This window comes from Heterodontus francisci, chromosome 10, assembly GCF_036365525.1.
Source record: "Heterodontus francisci isolate sHetFra1 chromosome 10, sHetFra1.hap1, whole genome shotgun sequence".
Lineage (NCBI taxonomy): Eukaryota > Metazoa > Chordata > Chondrichthyes > Heterodontiformes > Heterodontidae > Heterodontus > Heterodontus francisci.
The window spans coordinates 113,994,421-114,010,781 of NC_090380.1; the positions used below are offsets into that span (position 1 = coordinate 113,994,421).

The 16,361-nt window shown below is 42.7% G+C and overlaps 1 protein-coding gene across 1 annotated transcript in view; it reads left to right on the forward strand.

The window, feature by feature from the left end:
• Positions 1-16,361, forward strand: part of LOC137374238 (uncharacterized) — a 75,428-nt gene that overhangs the window by 12,984 nt on the left and 46,083 nt on the right. The window contains exons 4-5 of the mRNA XM_068040026.1: positions 5,431-5,474; positions 13,913-13,962. Coding sequence (XP_067896127.1) covers positions 5,431-5,474; positions 13,913-13,962 — 94 coding nt within the window. The remainder of the gene's footprint in view (positions 1-5,430; positions 5,475-13,912; positions 13,963-16,361) is intronic.

Here is a 16,361-nt window from a genome sequence, read left to right on the forward strand (position 1 = left end):
AAGGCTAAGAGGGGGACCTGATTGAGGTATACAAAATTATGAGGGGCATTGATAGGATAGAGAGGAAGAAACCTTTTTCCTCAGTGGAGGGGTCAATAACCAGGGGGCATAGATTTAGGGTAAGGGGCAGGAGGTTTAGAGGGGATTTGAGGAAAAATTATTTCACCCAGAGGGTGGTTGGAATCTGGAACACACTGCCTGAAGGGGTGGTAGAGGCAGGAACCCTCACAACATTTAAGAAGTATTTAGATGAGCACTTGAAACACCATTGCATACAAGGCTATGGGCCAAGTGCTGGAAAATGGGATTAGAATAGTTAGGTGCTTGATGGCCGGCACAGACACGATGGGATGAAGGGCCTGTTTCAGTGCTGTATAACTCTATGACTCTAGAAGAGTAGGGTAATTCCCTCTGGTCCCCCCTCAACCAGTATTACTAATACAAATTATCTGGTATTTATCGCATTGCTGTTTCTGGAACTTATTAACTCATCCCTCAGTATTGCCTTTTTCAGAAACTCAAGTGTGGCAACCCCCAATGGCTGCTTCTTAATTTATCCCACTTTGTCTTCTTTTCTGTGGGCCTCGACCCTTCTTCTGTGTCTCTCAAAGAAATGATTAAGTCACCTACAAAGGCAGGTCAACAAGTCACCATTTGACTACACCCATTCCAGAGCTACCCTCTCTTAAACCATCTGTTCAAATAATTTGTATTAGATATAAGATAGTCATTAATAAATCCAATAAGGAATTTAGGAGAACCTTCATTACCCACAGAGTGGTGAGAATATGGAAGTCATTGTCACAGGGAGGAGTTGAGGCAAGTTACATAGATACATTTAAGGGGAAACTAGGGAGAAAGGAATAGAAGGGGGTGTTGATGAGATTAGAGGAGGGATAGGAGGAGACTATGTGGAGCATGAACACCGGCATGGGTCTGTTGGACCAAATGGTGTGTTTGGGTGCTGTAAATACTATGTAAATTAACATTTTGGGATAGAGTAGAAAAGTTACATGAGACATGACATTTAGTGAGTTTAGCATACTCGGGAGGAACATTTGACTTTGGGCCCATGGTTCCCAAAGCAATCCAACACTGGGGTTTTCCTCACTTCATGTCTGGGTCAGTTTTAGACTAATTGATAGAAAGATTGGTTGCTATAATTAGCCAACAACTCCATTAATGATGTATCGTGTGACTACCAGGATGACAGAAATCTTTTGGTCTTTGGTCTTTGGAATTTTTGGTATTTTGTGGTCTAGCATTTCCAATGTAGCTATGTACAATCACACCTCACAAACTAAAAGATCTTGTTATAGACTGATACAGTGCAGAAAGAGCCCTTTTGGCCCATCAAACCAGTGCTAGCTCTGGTAGAGATATCTAATTAATTCCCCTCCCTTGCTTTTCTACAAGCCCTGTAATTTTTTTCCCCCTTCAAGTATTTATCCAATTCTCTTTCGAATATTACTATTGAATTTGTTTCCACCACATCTGACCACTGTGCTCGCTACATTAGTGCATGGGTAAGCAATACTTCCAATTTAAAATTAGCATCCTTGTGTTTAAATCTTTTCATTGAATTTTCCCTCACTATCTTTTCTCTAGTGTCCTCCAGCCCTACATCACCCCCCACCCTCAGCATCCCTCACCCTGCTAATTATAGCAATCAATCTTTCTATCAATTAGTCTAAAACTGACCCAGACATGTGGTGAGAAAAACTCCAGTTCGTGCATTCCAGATCATAGCGACTTGCTGCATAAAAAAAGTTTCCCCATGTCACCTCTGATTCTTTTGCCAATCATCTTAATTCAGTGTCCTCTGCTTTCTGACCCTTCTGCCACTCGAAAGAGTTTCTCCTTATTTACTCATTCAAACTATTCATGATTTTGAACACCTCTATCCAGTCTCCTCTTAACCTGCTCTGTTCTAAGGAGAAGAACCCCAGCTTCTCCAGTATCCACATAGCTGAAGTCCCTCATCCCTGGTACCATTCTAGTAAATCTCTTCTGCGCCTTCTCCAAGGCTGTTATTTTCAGCTACAGACTGTGGCGGTTTGTTGTCCACTCGGTTAAAAGACTTGAATATTGTGGCATATAACAGAGATAAGGAAACAGATTGCAGTCTGATCCAGTTGAGCTTTTAATGGCTCTGAACCCAGATTAGTTAGAGGTTTCATCCAGCGATAATCTCTACACCGACAGTTGAGCCTCTCACTGAGCCTCGCCTGTCAGCAACAGTGCAGGGACAGTCGAGTCTCTCTCAAATATATTCTTTAGATTATTTGCCCTCCCAACCCCCCACCCCCCACCGCACCTTGCCCTCATTTCACCGTGAAGAATGAACCTCTTCTGTTTCTCGCTGGTAAGTTCTGTTTTTGGTAAATTCCATGTGAGAGTTACAGATAAGCTGGCGAAGGCCCAGAGCTGGCGCAGCAGGTTATTGATTAGAAAGTGGGCCCTGGCTAGCTTGGGATTTAAGTCAGAATGTGTGTCCGCTGTGATTTAATTCCCTGCATGAGCAGCAAAGAAAAGGATCGCTGATGAAAGATTCTCTGGCCTGGTCTGGCATTTTCTTACTGAGGATCGCAAAAATAAAGTGTGATGAATAAATTAATCTTCTAGATCACTTGTGTCTGGACCGTGCTGCTGCTCCCTGTATTTTTGGTGTTAACACTGGCAGTGCTTTTCATGACCATTAATATTAATACTGCAAAATAAGAGAGTAATTCTCTTGTTGACGGGCATGTTTTACTGCTCACGGGCTTTTACCTCATGTGTGCAGGTGTAAATTCTGAAGCGATTGAACAACCAGGGATAAGGGTTCAAATGTTGGAAACATTTGGAAAATAAAAACGCTGATGTTAAAAGGGAAGTCAGGAGCAGTTTGGACTGATGGTTCCCACGTCTCTCCAACACTATGGTTGTCATTGCTTCATGTATGGGTCTGTTCGTAGAGTAATTGATAGAGATTGATTGTTATGGTTAGTTAACAACTCCATTGTCACTGCATCATGCGATTACCAGGAAGCTAGAAGGTGTAATAGATGGACCTTGGTCTTTTTTCACCTAGTCACTCCCACGTTCCCAAATCTGTGCTCACCTTTCCCCCAACTTTTATATTTCTGCCTCTGCCACAGCACTGAAGTGGCCTTAGTCAAAGTCACAATTTACACCCACTGTGTTGTGACTGTGTTGCAATTGTCTTCTCCAACCTCTCAGCAGCCTTCGACATGGTTGACCATACCATAATCCCCTTTTCTGTTATAGCTCAGTGGAACTCCCCTCTTTCATTTTCAGCCTTACCTATCCGATTGTAACCAGAGCACCTCCAGCGATGATATCTCTTCCTACCCTTGCACTATTACCTCTGGAGTCTCTCCCAAGGTCTGCCTTGGCCCTTCCTCTTCCACCTGCTCTACATGCTGCCCCTTGGCGACATCATCCACAAATATCAACAACAACTTGCATTATACCTGTAACATAGTAAAATGTCCCAAGGTACTTTACCATGCTACATATGGAGTTATTAGGACAGGTGACTAAAAGCTTGGTCAAAGAGGTAGGTTTTAAGGAGCGTTTTAAAGGAGGGGAGAGAGGTAGAGAGGCATTGGCAGGGAATTCCAAAGCTTAGGGCCCAGGCATATGAAGGTGCAGCCACCAATGGGGGGGCGATGGAAATCAGGGGATGCACAAGAGGCTGGAATTAGAGGAGTTTAGTTTAGTTTAGTTTAGTTTAGAGATACAGCACTAAAACAGGCCCTTCAGCCCACCGAGTCTGTGCCGACCATCAACCACCCATTTATACTAAACCTACACTAATTCCATATTCCTACCACATCCCCACCTGTCCCTATATTTCCCTACCACCTACCTATACTAGGGGCAATTGCTAATGGCCAATTTACCTATCAACCTGCAAGTCTTTGGCATGTGGGAGTGCGGAGATCTCAGAGAGTTGTGGGCCTGGAGGAAATTACAGAGATAGGAAGGGGTGAGGCCACGGAGGGATTTGAAAAGAATGATGAGAATTTTAAAATTGAGGCATTGCCGGACTGGGGTCAGGCTCCACATGCACAGTGGCAGCAGCCAGCTCTGATTCCTCCACTGTCTGTGTTGTCAGACTGCTTGTCCAATATACATTCCTGGATGAGTCACAGTTTCCTCCTGTTAAAAGAGAAGACATTACTCTCAGCCCCCACCACCAACTCCCCCGCCATCAGTTTCACCTGGCCACTGTCTAAGGCTGAACAAGACTGTTTGCACACTCGTCCTATTCAATCACAAGCTGAGTTTCTGGCCCCGTATCTTCTCCACCACATGGGCTGCCTATTCCCTCCTCTGCAATATTGTCCACCTCTATCCCTATCTCAGCCCACCTGTTGCTGAAACCCTCATCCATGCCTTTGTCACTTCAAGACCTAACTATTCCAGTCTCCCATTTTCCACCTTCAATAAACTCCAACTCATCCAAACACTGCTTCCTTTATCCTATCCCACACCAAGTCCAGTTGACCACTGTGCTCGCTGGCCTACATTAGCGCATGGGTAAGCAATACTTCCAATTTAAAATGATCATCCTTGTGTTTAAATCTTTTCATTGAATTTTCACTCACTATCTGATATGGGGACAGTGAATATTGGCAGGCCAATTGACCCAGGAAGGCACCACAGCCTAACCCGATCCTGGCCTTTCTCGATATCCACACCTGAACGGCGATATAGTTCCAAGTCAGGATGGTGTGTGACTTGGACGGGAACTTGCAGGTGGTGGTGTTCCCATGCATCTGCTGCCCTTGGCCTTCTAGGTGGTAAAGATTGCGGGTTTGGAAGGTGCTGTCGAAGGAGCATTCATGCGTTGCTGCAGTGCATTTTATAGATGGTACACACTGCTGCCACTGTGTGTTGGTGGTGGAGGGAGTGAATGTTTAAGGTGGTGGATGGGGTGCCAATCAAGCGGGCTGCTTTGTGCTGGATGGTGTCAAGCTTCTTAAGTGTTGTTGGAGCTGCACTCAACCATCACACTCCTGACTTGTGCCTTGTAGACAGGCTTTACGGAGACAGGAAGTGAGCGATTTGCCGCAAAATACCGAACCTCTGACCTGTTCTAGTAATCTCAGTGTTTACATGGCTGGTCCAGTTGAGTTTCTGGTCAGCAGTGACCGCCAAGATGTTAATATTGGGAGTTCAACGATGTTAATGCTGTTGAATATCGAGGGGGTATGGTCAGATTCTCTCTTGTTGAAGATGGTCATAGTCTGGAGTTAGAATTCTCGCCCCCTCCCCCATCATGTCTTTGTTTTAACAAAATGGTTTAATCCCATTGTGTGCAGGAGGGTTCCATGGATAGTCTCTATGAACCCGTTAAATGTCATCAGGATAACAAAGGCTTGGTGGGTGAGGCTGACATCAGTAATCCATCTCTTCCAGATCCAACTCCGACACGGAGGTTGCCACAAAAATCGGAATCTTGGGTAAGTGGAAAAATGCAGACTGCCATCCTTAAACCTTTCAGATGATTCTGAAATCTTATTTTGATTTAGAGTTTGCTGAAAATTGTGTAGCACAAGCTCAGTTTGAATAGAATAATGGAACTCTGAAATTTAAGTTGCTGTGCAAAGCTTCAGTGAAATCAGGCATAGAGGATATAATTAATTTACATATATCTGATCCAAGCATGTTCCGATGGACCAAGCCCCTTCCCATTCATTCCCATCGTACAGAATCCCAAATGACCAAATCTCTTCCCATTCATTCCCATTGTACAGAATCCCAAATGACCAAATCTCTTCCCATTCATTCCCATTGGACAGAATCCCAAACGACCAAATCTCTTCCCATTCACTCCCATCGTACAGAATCCCAAGCGACCAAATCTCTTCCCATTCACTCCCATCGTACAGAATCCCAAATGACTAAATCTATTCCCATTCACTCCCGTTGTACAGAATCCCAAACGGCCAAATCTCTTCTCATTCAGTCCCATTGTACATAATCCCAATGGACCAAACCCCTTCCCATTCACTCCCATTGTGTGACATCCCAATGGACCAAACCCCTTTCCATTGTACAGAATCCCAATGGACAAATCCCTCCCCATTTACTGCCAATCTGTTCTCTTCTCATTCACTCATATTATTCAGAATTCAAATGGACCAAATTATGTCCACATTCACTCTCAGTCCGACTCTGCAGTATTCTTGTGATTGGTCCGCAATTTACAGTGGTAATGACCTGTACTACCCCTCTGGCTGAGAACAGCAGGCCCAGCATAGGTGAGAGTGAATCTTAACCTACCCTGGGCCGAATGGCTTAGCAGTGCCCCATGTGATGCATCAGAAAACTGTGGTGTTAGCCCAGTTATTTCCTTTTTTTTTAGTTTTTTCTCTCTTTCTAATTTTCCCTCAAGGCAATATAAAAATAAATCCCACAAAAGGGGTGGTAGTGGCATAGTGGTAATGTCACTGGATTAATAATCCAGATGCCTGGGCTAATCCTCTGGGGACATGGGTTCAAATCCCACCATGGCAAGTGATGAAGTTTGAATTCAATTTTAGGGCGGCACAGTGGCGCAGTGATTAGCATCACAGCTCCAGTGACCTGGGTTCAATTCTGGGTACTGCCTGTGTGGAGTTTGCAAGTTCTCCCTGTGTTTGCGTGGGTTTCCTCCGGGTGCTCCGGTTTCCTCCCACATGCCAAAGACTTGCTGGTTGATAGGTTAATTGGCCATTATAAATTGCCCTAGTATAGGTAGGTGGTAGGGGAATATAGGGACAGGTGGGGATGTGGTAGGAATATGGAATTAGTGTAGGATTAGTATAAATGGGCGGTTGATGGTCGGCACAGACTCGGTGGGCTGAAGGGCCTGTTTCAGTGCTGTATCTCTAAACTAAACTAAAAAAAGCTGCCAAAAATTTTTAAAAAGGGAGACAGCTGCAAAAAAATGCTAACACTTCAAGTGCTGTCTGCTATTTTTGACCAAAAACTCTTAAATTAATCCTAAATATAGAAAAATTAGGAAGAAGAGCAGACCGTTCAACCTGCTCCGCCATTCAATTACACCACGATGATCAGTATCTCAACTCTATTTAGCCACCTTAGCTCCAAATCCATCTATACCTTTACTTAACATAAAATTGTTGGCCAGGGGCTGCGAGAAGTACAGAATCTGTTACAAACTGTTGGATTGTTTGTGAACTAAAGTAACCTGAGCTCAGACACTGGCCTGTGCTGGTAAAAACCAGTTTGAACTAATTAATTTATGTGACAGACAAGGGAGAGATCACAGGAATAGAGCCTTATTTGGACACGGTGTGATACCAGGGTCTTTGGGCCTGGGCCAATAAGGAGAAGATACGAACGAGGCGAGCAGGCCTAAACCAACCGGAAAGAAACAGCACAGTTTGAAGAGATAAGAGAATAAGTATAGAGAATCTCAGTCATAGAGCCAGCGAGAAACTCCGTAGACCAACCATCGCGGAAGTGGAAGACCCTGCATGAGCAACGCGGCGACGATGTAAAAGAGAGAGAACGGAACGCCTGGCCAGCGTCAGCTCTCCCCTTTTTCGGTTATTATCCTTTGTTTTCTGTGACTAGGTCAGGGAAAGGTCAGAGGAACCTAGTGGGTGTGCTCATCGATTCCAGTTAGCTTTGTTATTAACTGTATAACCCAGTTTAAGTTGCATGCTTTTGTCTAACCAAGTGTATAAGCCTTATTCTTACATTGTACAACAACGTGAATAAAGTAAATTGATAGTTAAAGAAAGGACTGAGTTTCCTCCTCTTTGTACTAAGCCATTAACCATAGCCGGTGGATTAGGTGCAGGTTGACTCTCCTGAAACCCTAATATCCCAAACACCCAGCCTGAGCCTGAATTAAGAGGACTTAGTCCCACGTGACGGCCAGGATCAAGTGGGTGAAGGGAATAAAGGGGCCAAGGGGGAGTTGACTCCACGCCATGGTTTACAAAATATATCTATTTCAGTCCGGAAAGCTCCAATTGTCCAAGCACCTTTTGGGGGGTGTTGTATAATCACTTTGAGAGTGATGTTCCTTTAAGAACTCAGTGTGCTAATGAGCTAAGTACCAGAATGTAGTCATGTGACTAGAAGCCAATAGTCACTCTGCAATGTTCTTGGCCAAGGTTCTGTATATAGGTTTCTCTGTATTGTGTGTATTAGTTTAGCTGTAAATAAACCTTCTAGAGATCTTCAAGGAACTGGAATCCACATACCTCATTGTGTTGCTTAATAACACAAAGAAACTCATGACAGGTGTGGGGGTGGGGGCGGAAGTAAGAAAATTCCAGATTTCCACTACCCTTTGTGTGAAGCAGTGCTTCCTGATTTTGTTCCTGAATGGCCTGGCTCTAATTTTTCTTACCAGAGGAAATTGTTTCTCTGTATCTACCCTATTGAATCCTTTTACGTTTCTAAATTGCTTGATGAGAACACACCTCAATCTCTTACACTGAAGCGAGTACAATCCGAGTTTATGTGACCTGTCCTCATAATTTAACCCTCTAAACCCCAGGACTATTCTGGTGAATCTGGCTATGCCCAGTGTCTCTACTTTGTAGTGTTAAATGCTCTTTTATTCCATGGGATTCCAGGATTTTCACTGGCATTATAGGATCAGGTTTTACAACTCTTCAGTGTAAATCAAAACTTAAAGTTCTTGAGAGCTGTAACACAGTGGATGGCAGCCTCATTTATGAGTACAAGTCCCCTTCCAGGGAGTTTAGCACAAAATCAGACTGAAATTCGCAGTGTTGTATCATCAGAAGTGCCAGCTTTTGGATGGGATGTTAAACTCAAAACTTGTCTGCTCTCTCACATGGATATAAAAGATCCCATATTTTGAAGAAGAGCAGGGGAGTTCTCCCAGGTTGTCCTGGACTAATATTTATCCCTTAATCAATATCACTAAAAGAAAGAGATTATCTGGTCATTTTCGCAGTTCTGTTTGTGGAAGCTTGCTGTGCATAAATTGGCTTTTTAAACATTCTTTCTTGGGATGTGAGCATCACTGGCAAGGCAAGAATTTATTGCCCATCCCTAATTGCCCTTGAGCAGGTGGTGGTGAGCCAACTGCAACTGAGTTTGTTGCTCAGCCATTTCGGAGGGCAGTTAAATGTCAAACACATTGCTGTGGGTCTGGAGTCACATGTAGGCCAGACCAGGTAAGGGTGTCAGATTTCCTCCCCTAAAGGACATTCATGAACCAGCTGAGTTTTTTTTAAGCAACAATCTAGCATTATCAATGAAACTGGTATTTTACTCCAGATTTATTAATTAATTGAATTTAAACTCTACCAGCAGTTGTGGTGGGATGTGAACTCATGGCTCTGAAATATTAATCTTCGTCTCTAGATTGCTCGTCGAGTAACAGTACCACTATGCTACCATGCCCCCGTCACATTCTACATTACAACAGAGACTACATTTCAAAAAGTAGTTCATTGGCTGTAAAGCACCTTGAAATATCCTGAAGTTATGAAAGGTGCGATAAAAATGCAAATCTTTCTTTTTGTTTCTGACTATGATATGAAAACAAGTAGTTCCACTGCGAGTGCAGCAGGACAGGAACTTGTTATAACTTACGCTGCAGGTGTAATCAGTAGATCCATCATTTATACTTCAGGGAAAAACTGTAATGCACAAAAAAATGTGCCTGTTGTCAATGTGAATCTCAGGATTTTTGTACTGGGATGTGAGCACTGAAGAAAAACCTTATTTTTCCACCCCAGGAAAGTTTGATTTTTACCACCTTTTGGCATATCTTCCAGAATTTTGAGGGGTATTATCAGCCTTTGAAAACAAAAATAATTTATTTTGCAACGGTTATGGATGTTTATCTATGAGCTGATGCTGAGACACACGCGGGGCTGTACAATACCAGATGGGAGTGGGCCATAGAGTCATTTACGGCAGAGAAGGAGGCCATTCGGCCTATTGAGTGATTGCCGGCTCTCCACAGAGCTATGCTGTCAGTCCCACTCCCTAGTTCGATCCCTGTAGCCCGGCAAGTCTATTTCTCTTAGGTGGCCATCCAACTTCCTTTTGAAGTCAGTGATTGGCTCCACTTCCACCAACTCTTGTAATAGCGAGTTCCAGGTCATTACCACCTGCTGCGTAGAAAAGTGCTTCCTTCATATTCCCCCTGAACCTTTTGCCCAAAACCTTCAATCTGTATCCTGTAGTCTACCATTTGTTAATGGAAACAGCTTTTCCTTGTCTTATCTAAGCCTGTCATAATCTTGTACACTTCTATTAAATATCCCCTCAATCTGCTTTGCTCTAAGGAGAACAAACCCAGCTTTTCCAACCTAACGTTGTAACTAAAATCCCTCATCCCAGGAACCATTCTGGTAAATCTCCTTTGCGCCCTCTCAACGACCCTCACATCCTTCCTGAAGTGTGGTGACCAGAACTAGACACAATACTCTAGTTGGGGCCTAACCAGAGCTTTATATACATTCATCATAACTTCCCTGCTTTTGTACTCAATGCCTCTATTTATGAAGCCCAAGGTCCCGTATGCTTTACTAATCACTCACTCAATCTGTCCTGCCACCTTCAAAGATCAATGCACATGCACCCCTAGGTCCCTCTGTTTCTGCCCATTCTTTAGAACTCTGCCATTAAGTTTATATTGGCTCTCCCTATTCCTTTTACCAAAATGCATTACCTCACATTTATCAGTATTAAATTCCATCTGCCACCTCTCTGTCCATTCTGCTAGCCTATCTATGCCCTGTTGCAGGCGGTTCATATCCTCACTGTTTGCCTCACCTCCAAGATAGATGTTGTCAGCAAATTTTGAAATTCTACTCTGTATTCCAAGATACAAGTCATTTATATATATCAAAAAAAGCAGTAGTCCCAGCACTGAACCTTGGGGGACACCACTATCTACCATCCTCCAGTCTGAAAAACAACCATTTACTACGACTCGCTGTTTCATGTCCATAAGTCAATTTTTTTTATCCAGTTGGACACTGACCCTCCTAGTCTATGAGCTTCAACTTTGTTAACCAGCCTTTTATGTGGTACCTTATCAAATGCTTTCTTAAAATCCAAATAAACACCATCCACCGCATTCCCTTCATCAACCTTCTCTGTAACTTTATTAAAAAATTCAGTTAGATTTGTCAAGCATGATCTGCCTTTTACAAATCCATGCCAGCTATCCTTAATTAACTCAAACTTCTCTAAGTGTCCATTGATATTTTCCCTGAAATAGCTTCTAACTGATATTAAACTGACTGGCTTTAGCTGCTAGGACTGTCCTTACACGTTTTCCTGAATAAAGGTCTCACATTTGGCACTCTCCAATCCTCTGGCACCTCCCCTGTATCCAGGGAAGATTGGAAGATTATGGCAAGCCCTTCCACTGTCTCCATCCCACTGCCTTTAGCAACCTGGAATACAAGCCATCTGGATCAGGTGCCTTGTCACTTAGGTGACAAGTGGAGATGTTCGCTGATGATTGCACAATGTTCAGCACCATTCGTGACTCCTCAGATACTGAAGCAGTCCGTGTAGAAATGCAGCAAGACTTGGACAGTATCCAGGCTTGGGCTGATAAGTGGCAAGTAACATTCGTGCCACACAGGTGCCAGGCAATGACCATCTCCAACAAGAGAGAATCTAGCCATCTCCCCTTGACATTCAATGGCATTACCATCGCTGAATCCCCCACTATCAACATCCTCGGGGCTACCATTGACCAGAAACTGAACTGGAGTAGCCATATAAATACCGTGGCTACAAGAGCAGGTCAGAGGCTAGGAATCCTGCGGTGAGTAACTCACCTCCTGTCTCCCCAAAGCCTGTGCACCATCTACAAGGCACAAGTCAGAAGTGTGATGGAATACTCTCCACTTGCCTGGATAGGTGCAGCTCCAACAACACTCAAGAAGCTCCACACCATCCAGGACAAAGCAGCCCACTTGATTGGCACCCCATCTACAAACATTCACTTCCTCCACCACCGATGCACTGTGGCAGCAGTGTGTACCATCTACAAGATGCACTGCAGCAACGCACCAAGGCTTCTTAGACAGCACCTTCCAAACCCGTGACCTCTACCAACTAGAAGGACAAGGGCAGCAAATGCATGGGAACACCACCACCTGCAAGTTCCCCTCCAAGTCACACAACATCCTGACTTGGAACTGTATCGCCGTTCCTTCACTGTCGCTGGGTCAAAATCCTGGAACTCCCTTCCTAACAGCACTATGGGTGTACCTACCCCACATGGACTGCAGCGGTTTAAAAAGGCAGCTCACCACCACCTTCTCAAGGGCAATTAGGGATGAGCAATAAATGCTGGCCTGGCCAGTGACGCTCACATCCCATGCACGATTAAAAAAAACTTACCTACCCTAAGCATAGCCAGTCTTTTTAGTAACACCCCCTCTCAATTTTTATCCTATCTAGTGCCTCTACTCTCTCTGCTTCTGCTGATGTTTTGTCAGCCTCCATTTCCTTAGTGAACACTGATACAATGCAGTTATTAAGTATATTAGCCTTGCCCTGCACCTCGAAGTATATATTACCTTCTCTGTCCCTAATATGCGCCACTCTTACTACTCGCTTACTATTTACTTGCCAGTGAATTGTTATGTTTATATGCTGTTTATGGTGCACGTACCGGAACTGACATTGAGACACGCACGGGCCGTACAGTAACAGACAAGAGTGAATCATTCCCTTTTACCCTCTGTGCACTATAAATGTACAGGAGCTGAGCCTGAACACATATGAGTTGTGCAGTGACAGACGGGAGCCAATTGTTCACTTTTACTCGCTGAGTGTATAAAGAAGAAAAAAGAAAGAACTTTTACTTCTATAGCAAAACCTCAAGACATCCCAAAGTGCTTTACTGCAGATGAAATACTTTTGAAGTGTAGTCACTGAAGAAATATAAGGAAACATGGCAGCCAATTTGCACACAGCAAGCTCCCGTGGACTGTGATAATGATCAGATCATGATTTCTTTTCATGAAGTTGCTTGAGCATATGAAGAAAGAAAGGCAGAATGCCTCTAATGTTAATTCAAAATTGATTTATCCCACAGTAATGACAGCTCTGATCGTAACACAATCTTGTAGCATAGGACTCACCAATCCAGAGGACTGTCAGATGAACATTATCCCCTCACGTTTTTGCGGTTGGACATAGCCAGTATGGAACACTCGCAATCCCCTGACCTCCACGCATGTCCACAAATTGCCTCCACTCAGACAAGTGTCAAACTCTATGAATGGTCTGTAACTAACCCAGACACAAGTGAGGAAAAGACTCAGTAATGAAGAGCTTTGAGCACCATAGATCCAAAATCACCTGTTTCACCTCAGCATGTTACATTTACTGGCACTTGATTGGCCAAGATGAAGGCTGCTGAGCTGTTTCTTTGCCAATTAGAGTCAATTGTGTGACAAGTTTAAAATAACAAGAGGGGAGATGAGGAGACTTTTTTTTTAAAGGAGCAAGTTGTTGTAAGCTGGAATGTGTTCGCTGAAAGGGCAGTGGAAGCAATCGTAACTTTCAAAACGAAATTGGATAAATACTTGAAGGGAAGAAGATATGGGGAAAGGTCAGGGTGGTGAGATTAATTGGATAACTAAAGGAACCAAACTAAAGGAACCAAAACAGGCACGATGGACTGAGTGGCCTCTTTTTAAGCCGGAATATTCTATGATTTGTACGCAGCTCTAGAATATGTGCTGAAAACACAGAAAAGAAAAGGTATGTAAACAACAAAAAAAAGTTCAAATTAAGTCAGAGCCGATTAGGACTTGGACTCGACTTCAATAATCCTCCATAAGGCTTGTTGGTTTAATAATTCGAAATTCCTTTACAACCTTTGGTATCCTTTTCACCAGTTGCTTATATACACTTCTAGGAGTTCTCCGAAGCAAGCAAGCTAGACACAAAAATACGGAAAAAGGCAAAGTAAGTAGAATTTATTGCATTTCACATCAAATTCTCTGTTGAATTAGGATTTTTACTACTTTATAAGAAGTAATTTTCAATTGAGAATATCAAACTTAGATCTCAGACTGCTGGGTGTTGTTAACTGTTGTTATGATCCTGTTAGAGATTATAAACCATTAAAAAGAGAAAGTCGAATTGCCAGTTATTACTGAAAGAATTATGCGACAAGATTTCACATCTTAAACAAAAACTTTACTGTACAAGAGTTAAACGAAGCAAAACACTAATTTAACACTACAACTTGAGACATTTATACTTTAAACTTAAAAACTTACAGAACACTCCCGTTTGACTTTTACTTCCAACCAAAGAGCCAGGATCTTGGTGGTTTGTTCACTTTTCCTGGGACCAATCCCAAGTGCACCATAGCTCTTAGGAATTCACTTTAATGTACTTAATTTCTCAGCTTTCTTCTGAGGTATGAGATCACTTCCTGAATCTGGACTTCTCAGCTTGAGCACGGCTCTGCCTCAAGACAGAAACTCCCCTGGTTCCTGATGGCCTCTTTGCTCCTGAGTCCAGCTGCTCTCAAAGCCAATCTGCTTTTCCAAAAGCCAACTGCTTGTCTGTCAACAAGTGGACAGAAAAAAAACACCTGACCCAAAAGGCATTTCCTGCGCAATATCTATCTCCATAGCAAGTAGTACATGTGGGATGTCACAGATAGGAATTTAGACTAATTATTTCCAACTTCAAATCTTCCCTTTGTTCTGGAAAATCATATGAATAATTTAAATCCCTGATTGAGGTAGCTGCAGGCACTCCATCTCGAATAGCAATTTCAGAGAGGTTCCCATTGTTTTGAGTCTTCATGTTTCCCATTATGACCTTATTCAGTAATCATGGGCCTCCCTTTGATTTGTAACCACACTTCATTTGTTTGCCAGCTCTCAAACCAGGTGTTTTCATTTGCCATGCATTAAAAAAAGTCAATTCCCAAATTAAAAGTTACCTATAGAAAATTAATACAAACCATTAACCAGATGATCATAACATTGTGAACTTCAAAGAGGTCAAAACTCATTGAATTAGGAGTTCAGGATTTGACTAATTAATCCAGGGATGAGAGAATACAGTTACGTGTATAGACTGGAAAAACTGCAAGATTTTTAATGCAAGACAAATAAAAACATTTGGTTCTCCTTAGGGCACAGAAGGGCTAAGAGTAGATTTGATAGAAGTGTTCAAAATCATGTAGGGTTTAGATAGAATAAATAAGGAGAAACTGTTTCCAATAGCTGAGAGTTGATAACTAGAAGGTTCAGATTCAAAGTGATTTGCAAAAGAGCCAGAGGTGACATGACGAAAAACCTTTTAAAGCAATGAATGGTCAGGATTTGGAATGTGTTGCCTGATTGGGTGGTGGATACAGATTCAATAGTAGCTTTGAAAAGGGAATTGGACAAATACTTGAAGGAAAAAGTTGCAGGGATATGGGGAACGAGCAGGGAAGTGGGACTAACTGAATTGTTCTTTAAATGAGCTACTGCCAACTCGATGGGCTGAATGGCCTCCTTCTGTGTTATATTATTTTATGATTCTATAGGAGCATTTTGTATTTTTAAAAATCTTTTAAAGTTCTTTCCTTCAATAAGAACAACATCCCTGCATTTATATAGTGCCTTTAATGTAGAAAATAATACAACGGTGCTTCTGAGAGCCTTGGGATGTTTTGTTATGTTAAATGTACTACATCAGTAGAAGTTGCTGTTTTAAGGGAAAAATACAATAGGCATTGTGCCAAAGAAGTGGATTTCAGAGGTTGAAGAGGGACGGAGTTAGGTGATATTGCCAAGATAGTCATCGTCATGGTGATAAGATGGAGTTGGAAGCTCAGCTCACATGAATCTCATAAATAATAATGTAAATAAAGCTAAGACTTTCATGGTGATGGATATACAACATAATGACGTATGTTGGAAATTGGCCTCCAAATTACAGACTGATCGATCACATTGTCTGACAAGACAGAGGTGATTACGAATCCGTTAGGTGTGCCTGTTGTATGGGTCTACGCACTCTTCCAGAGGGTTAAAACCACTGACAGTAAAATAATTACTTCAAAAAGAAGACCAATCATTGCCAACAATCTTTTCTATAAGCAGCAAAGGGCAGCCAATGAGTGCAGCCTTGCTCACACTCTGAAAAGTTTACAAGTCTGGGCTGTTGGCCTCGTGGATCAAAAGAAGGGGTGTGCTCTTGACCACAATGGTGGGCAGAGTGCTTGGGTTTCCCAAACCCACCGCTGGTGAGGGTGAACATTCCTGCCATAATGCAGACTAAAAAAGTTTGCCCCTCAAATATCACTTAAAGCATAAGGCTAGCTATAATGACACCACGATCTTGGACAGATAACT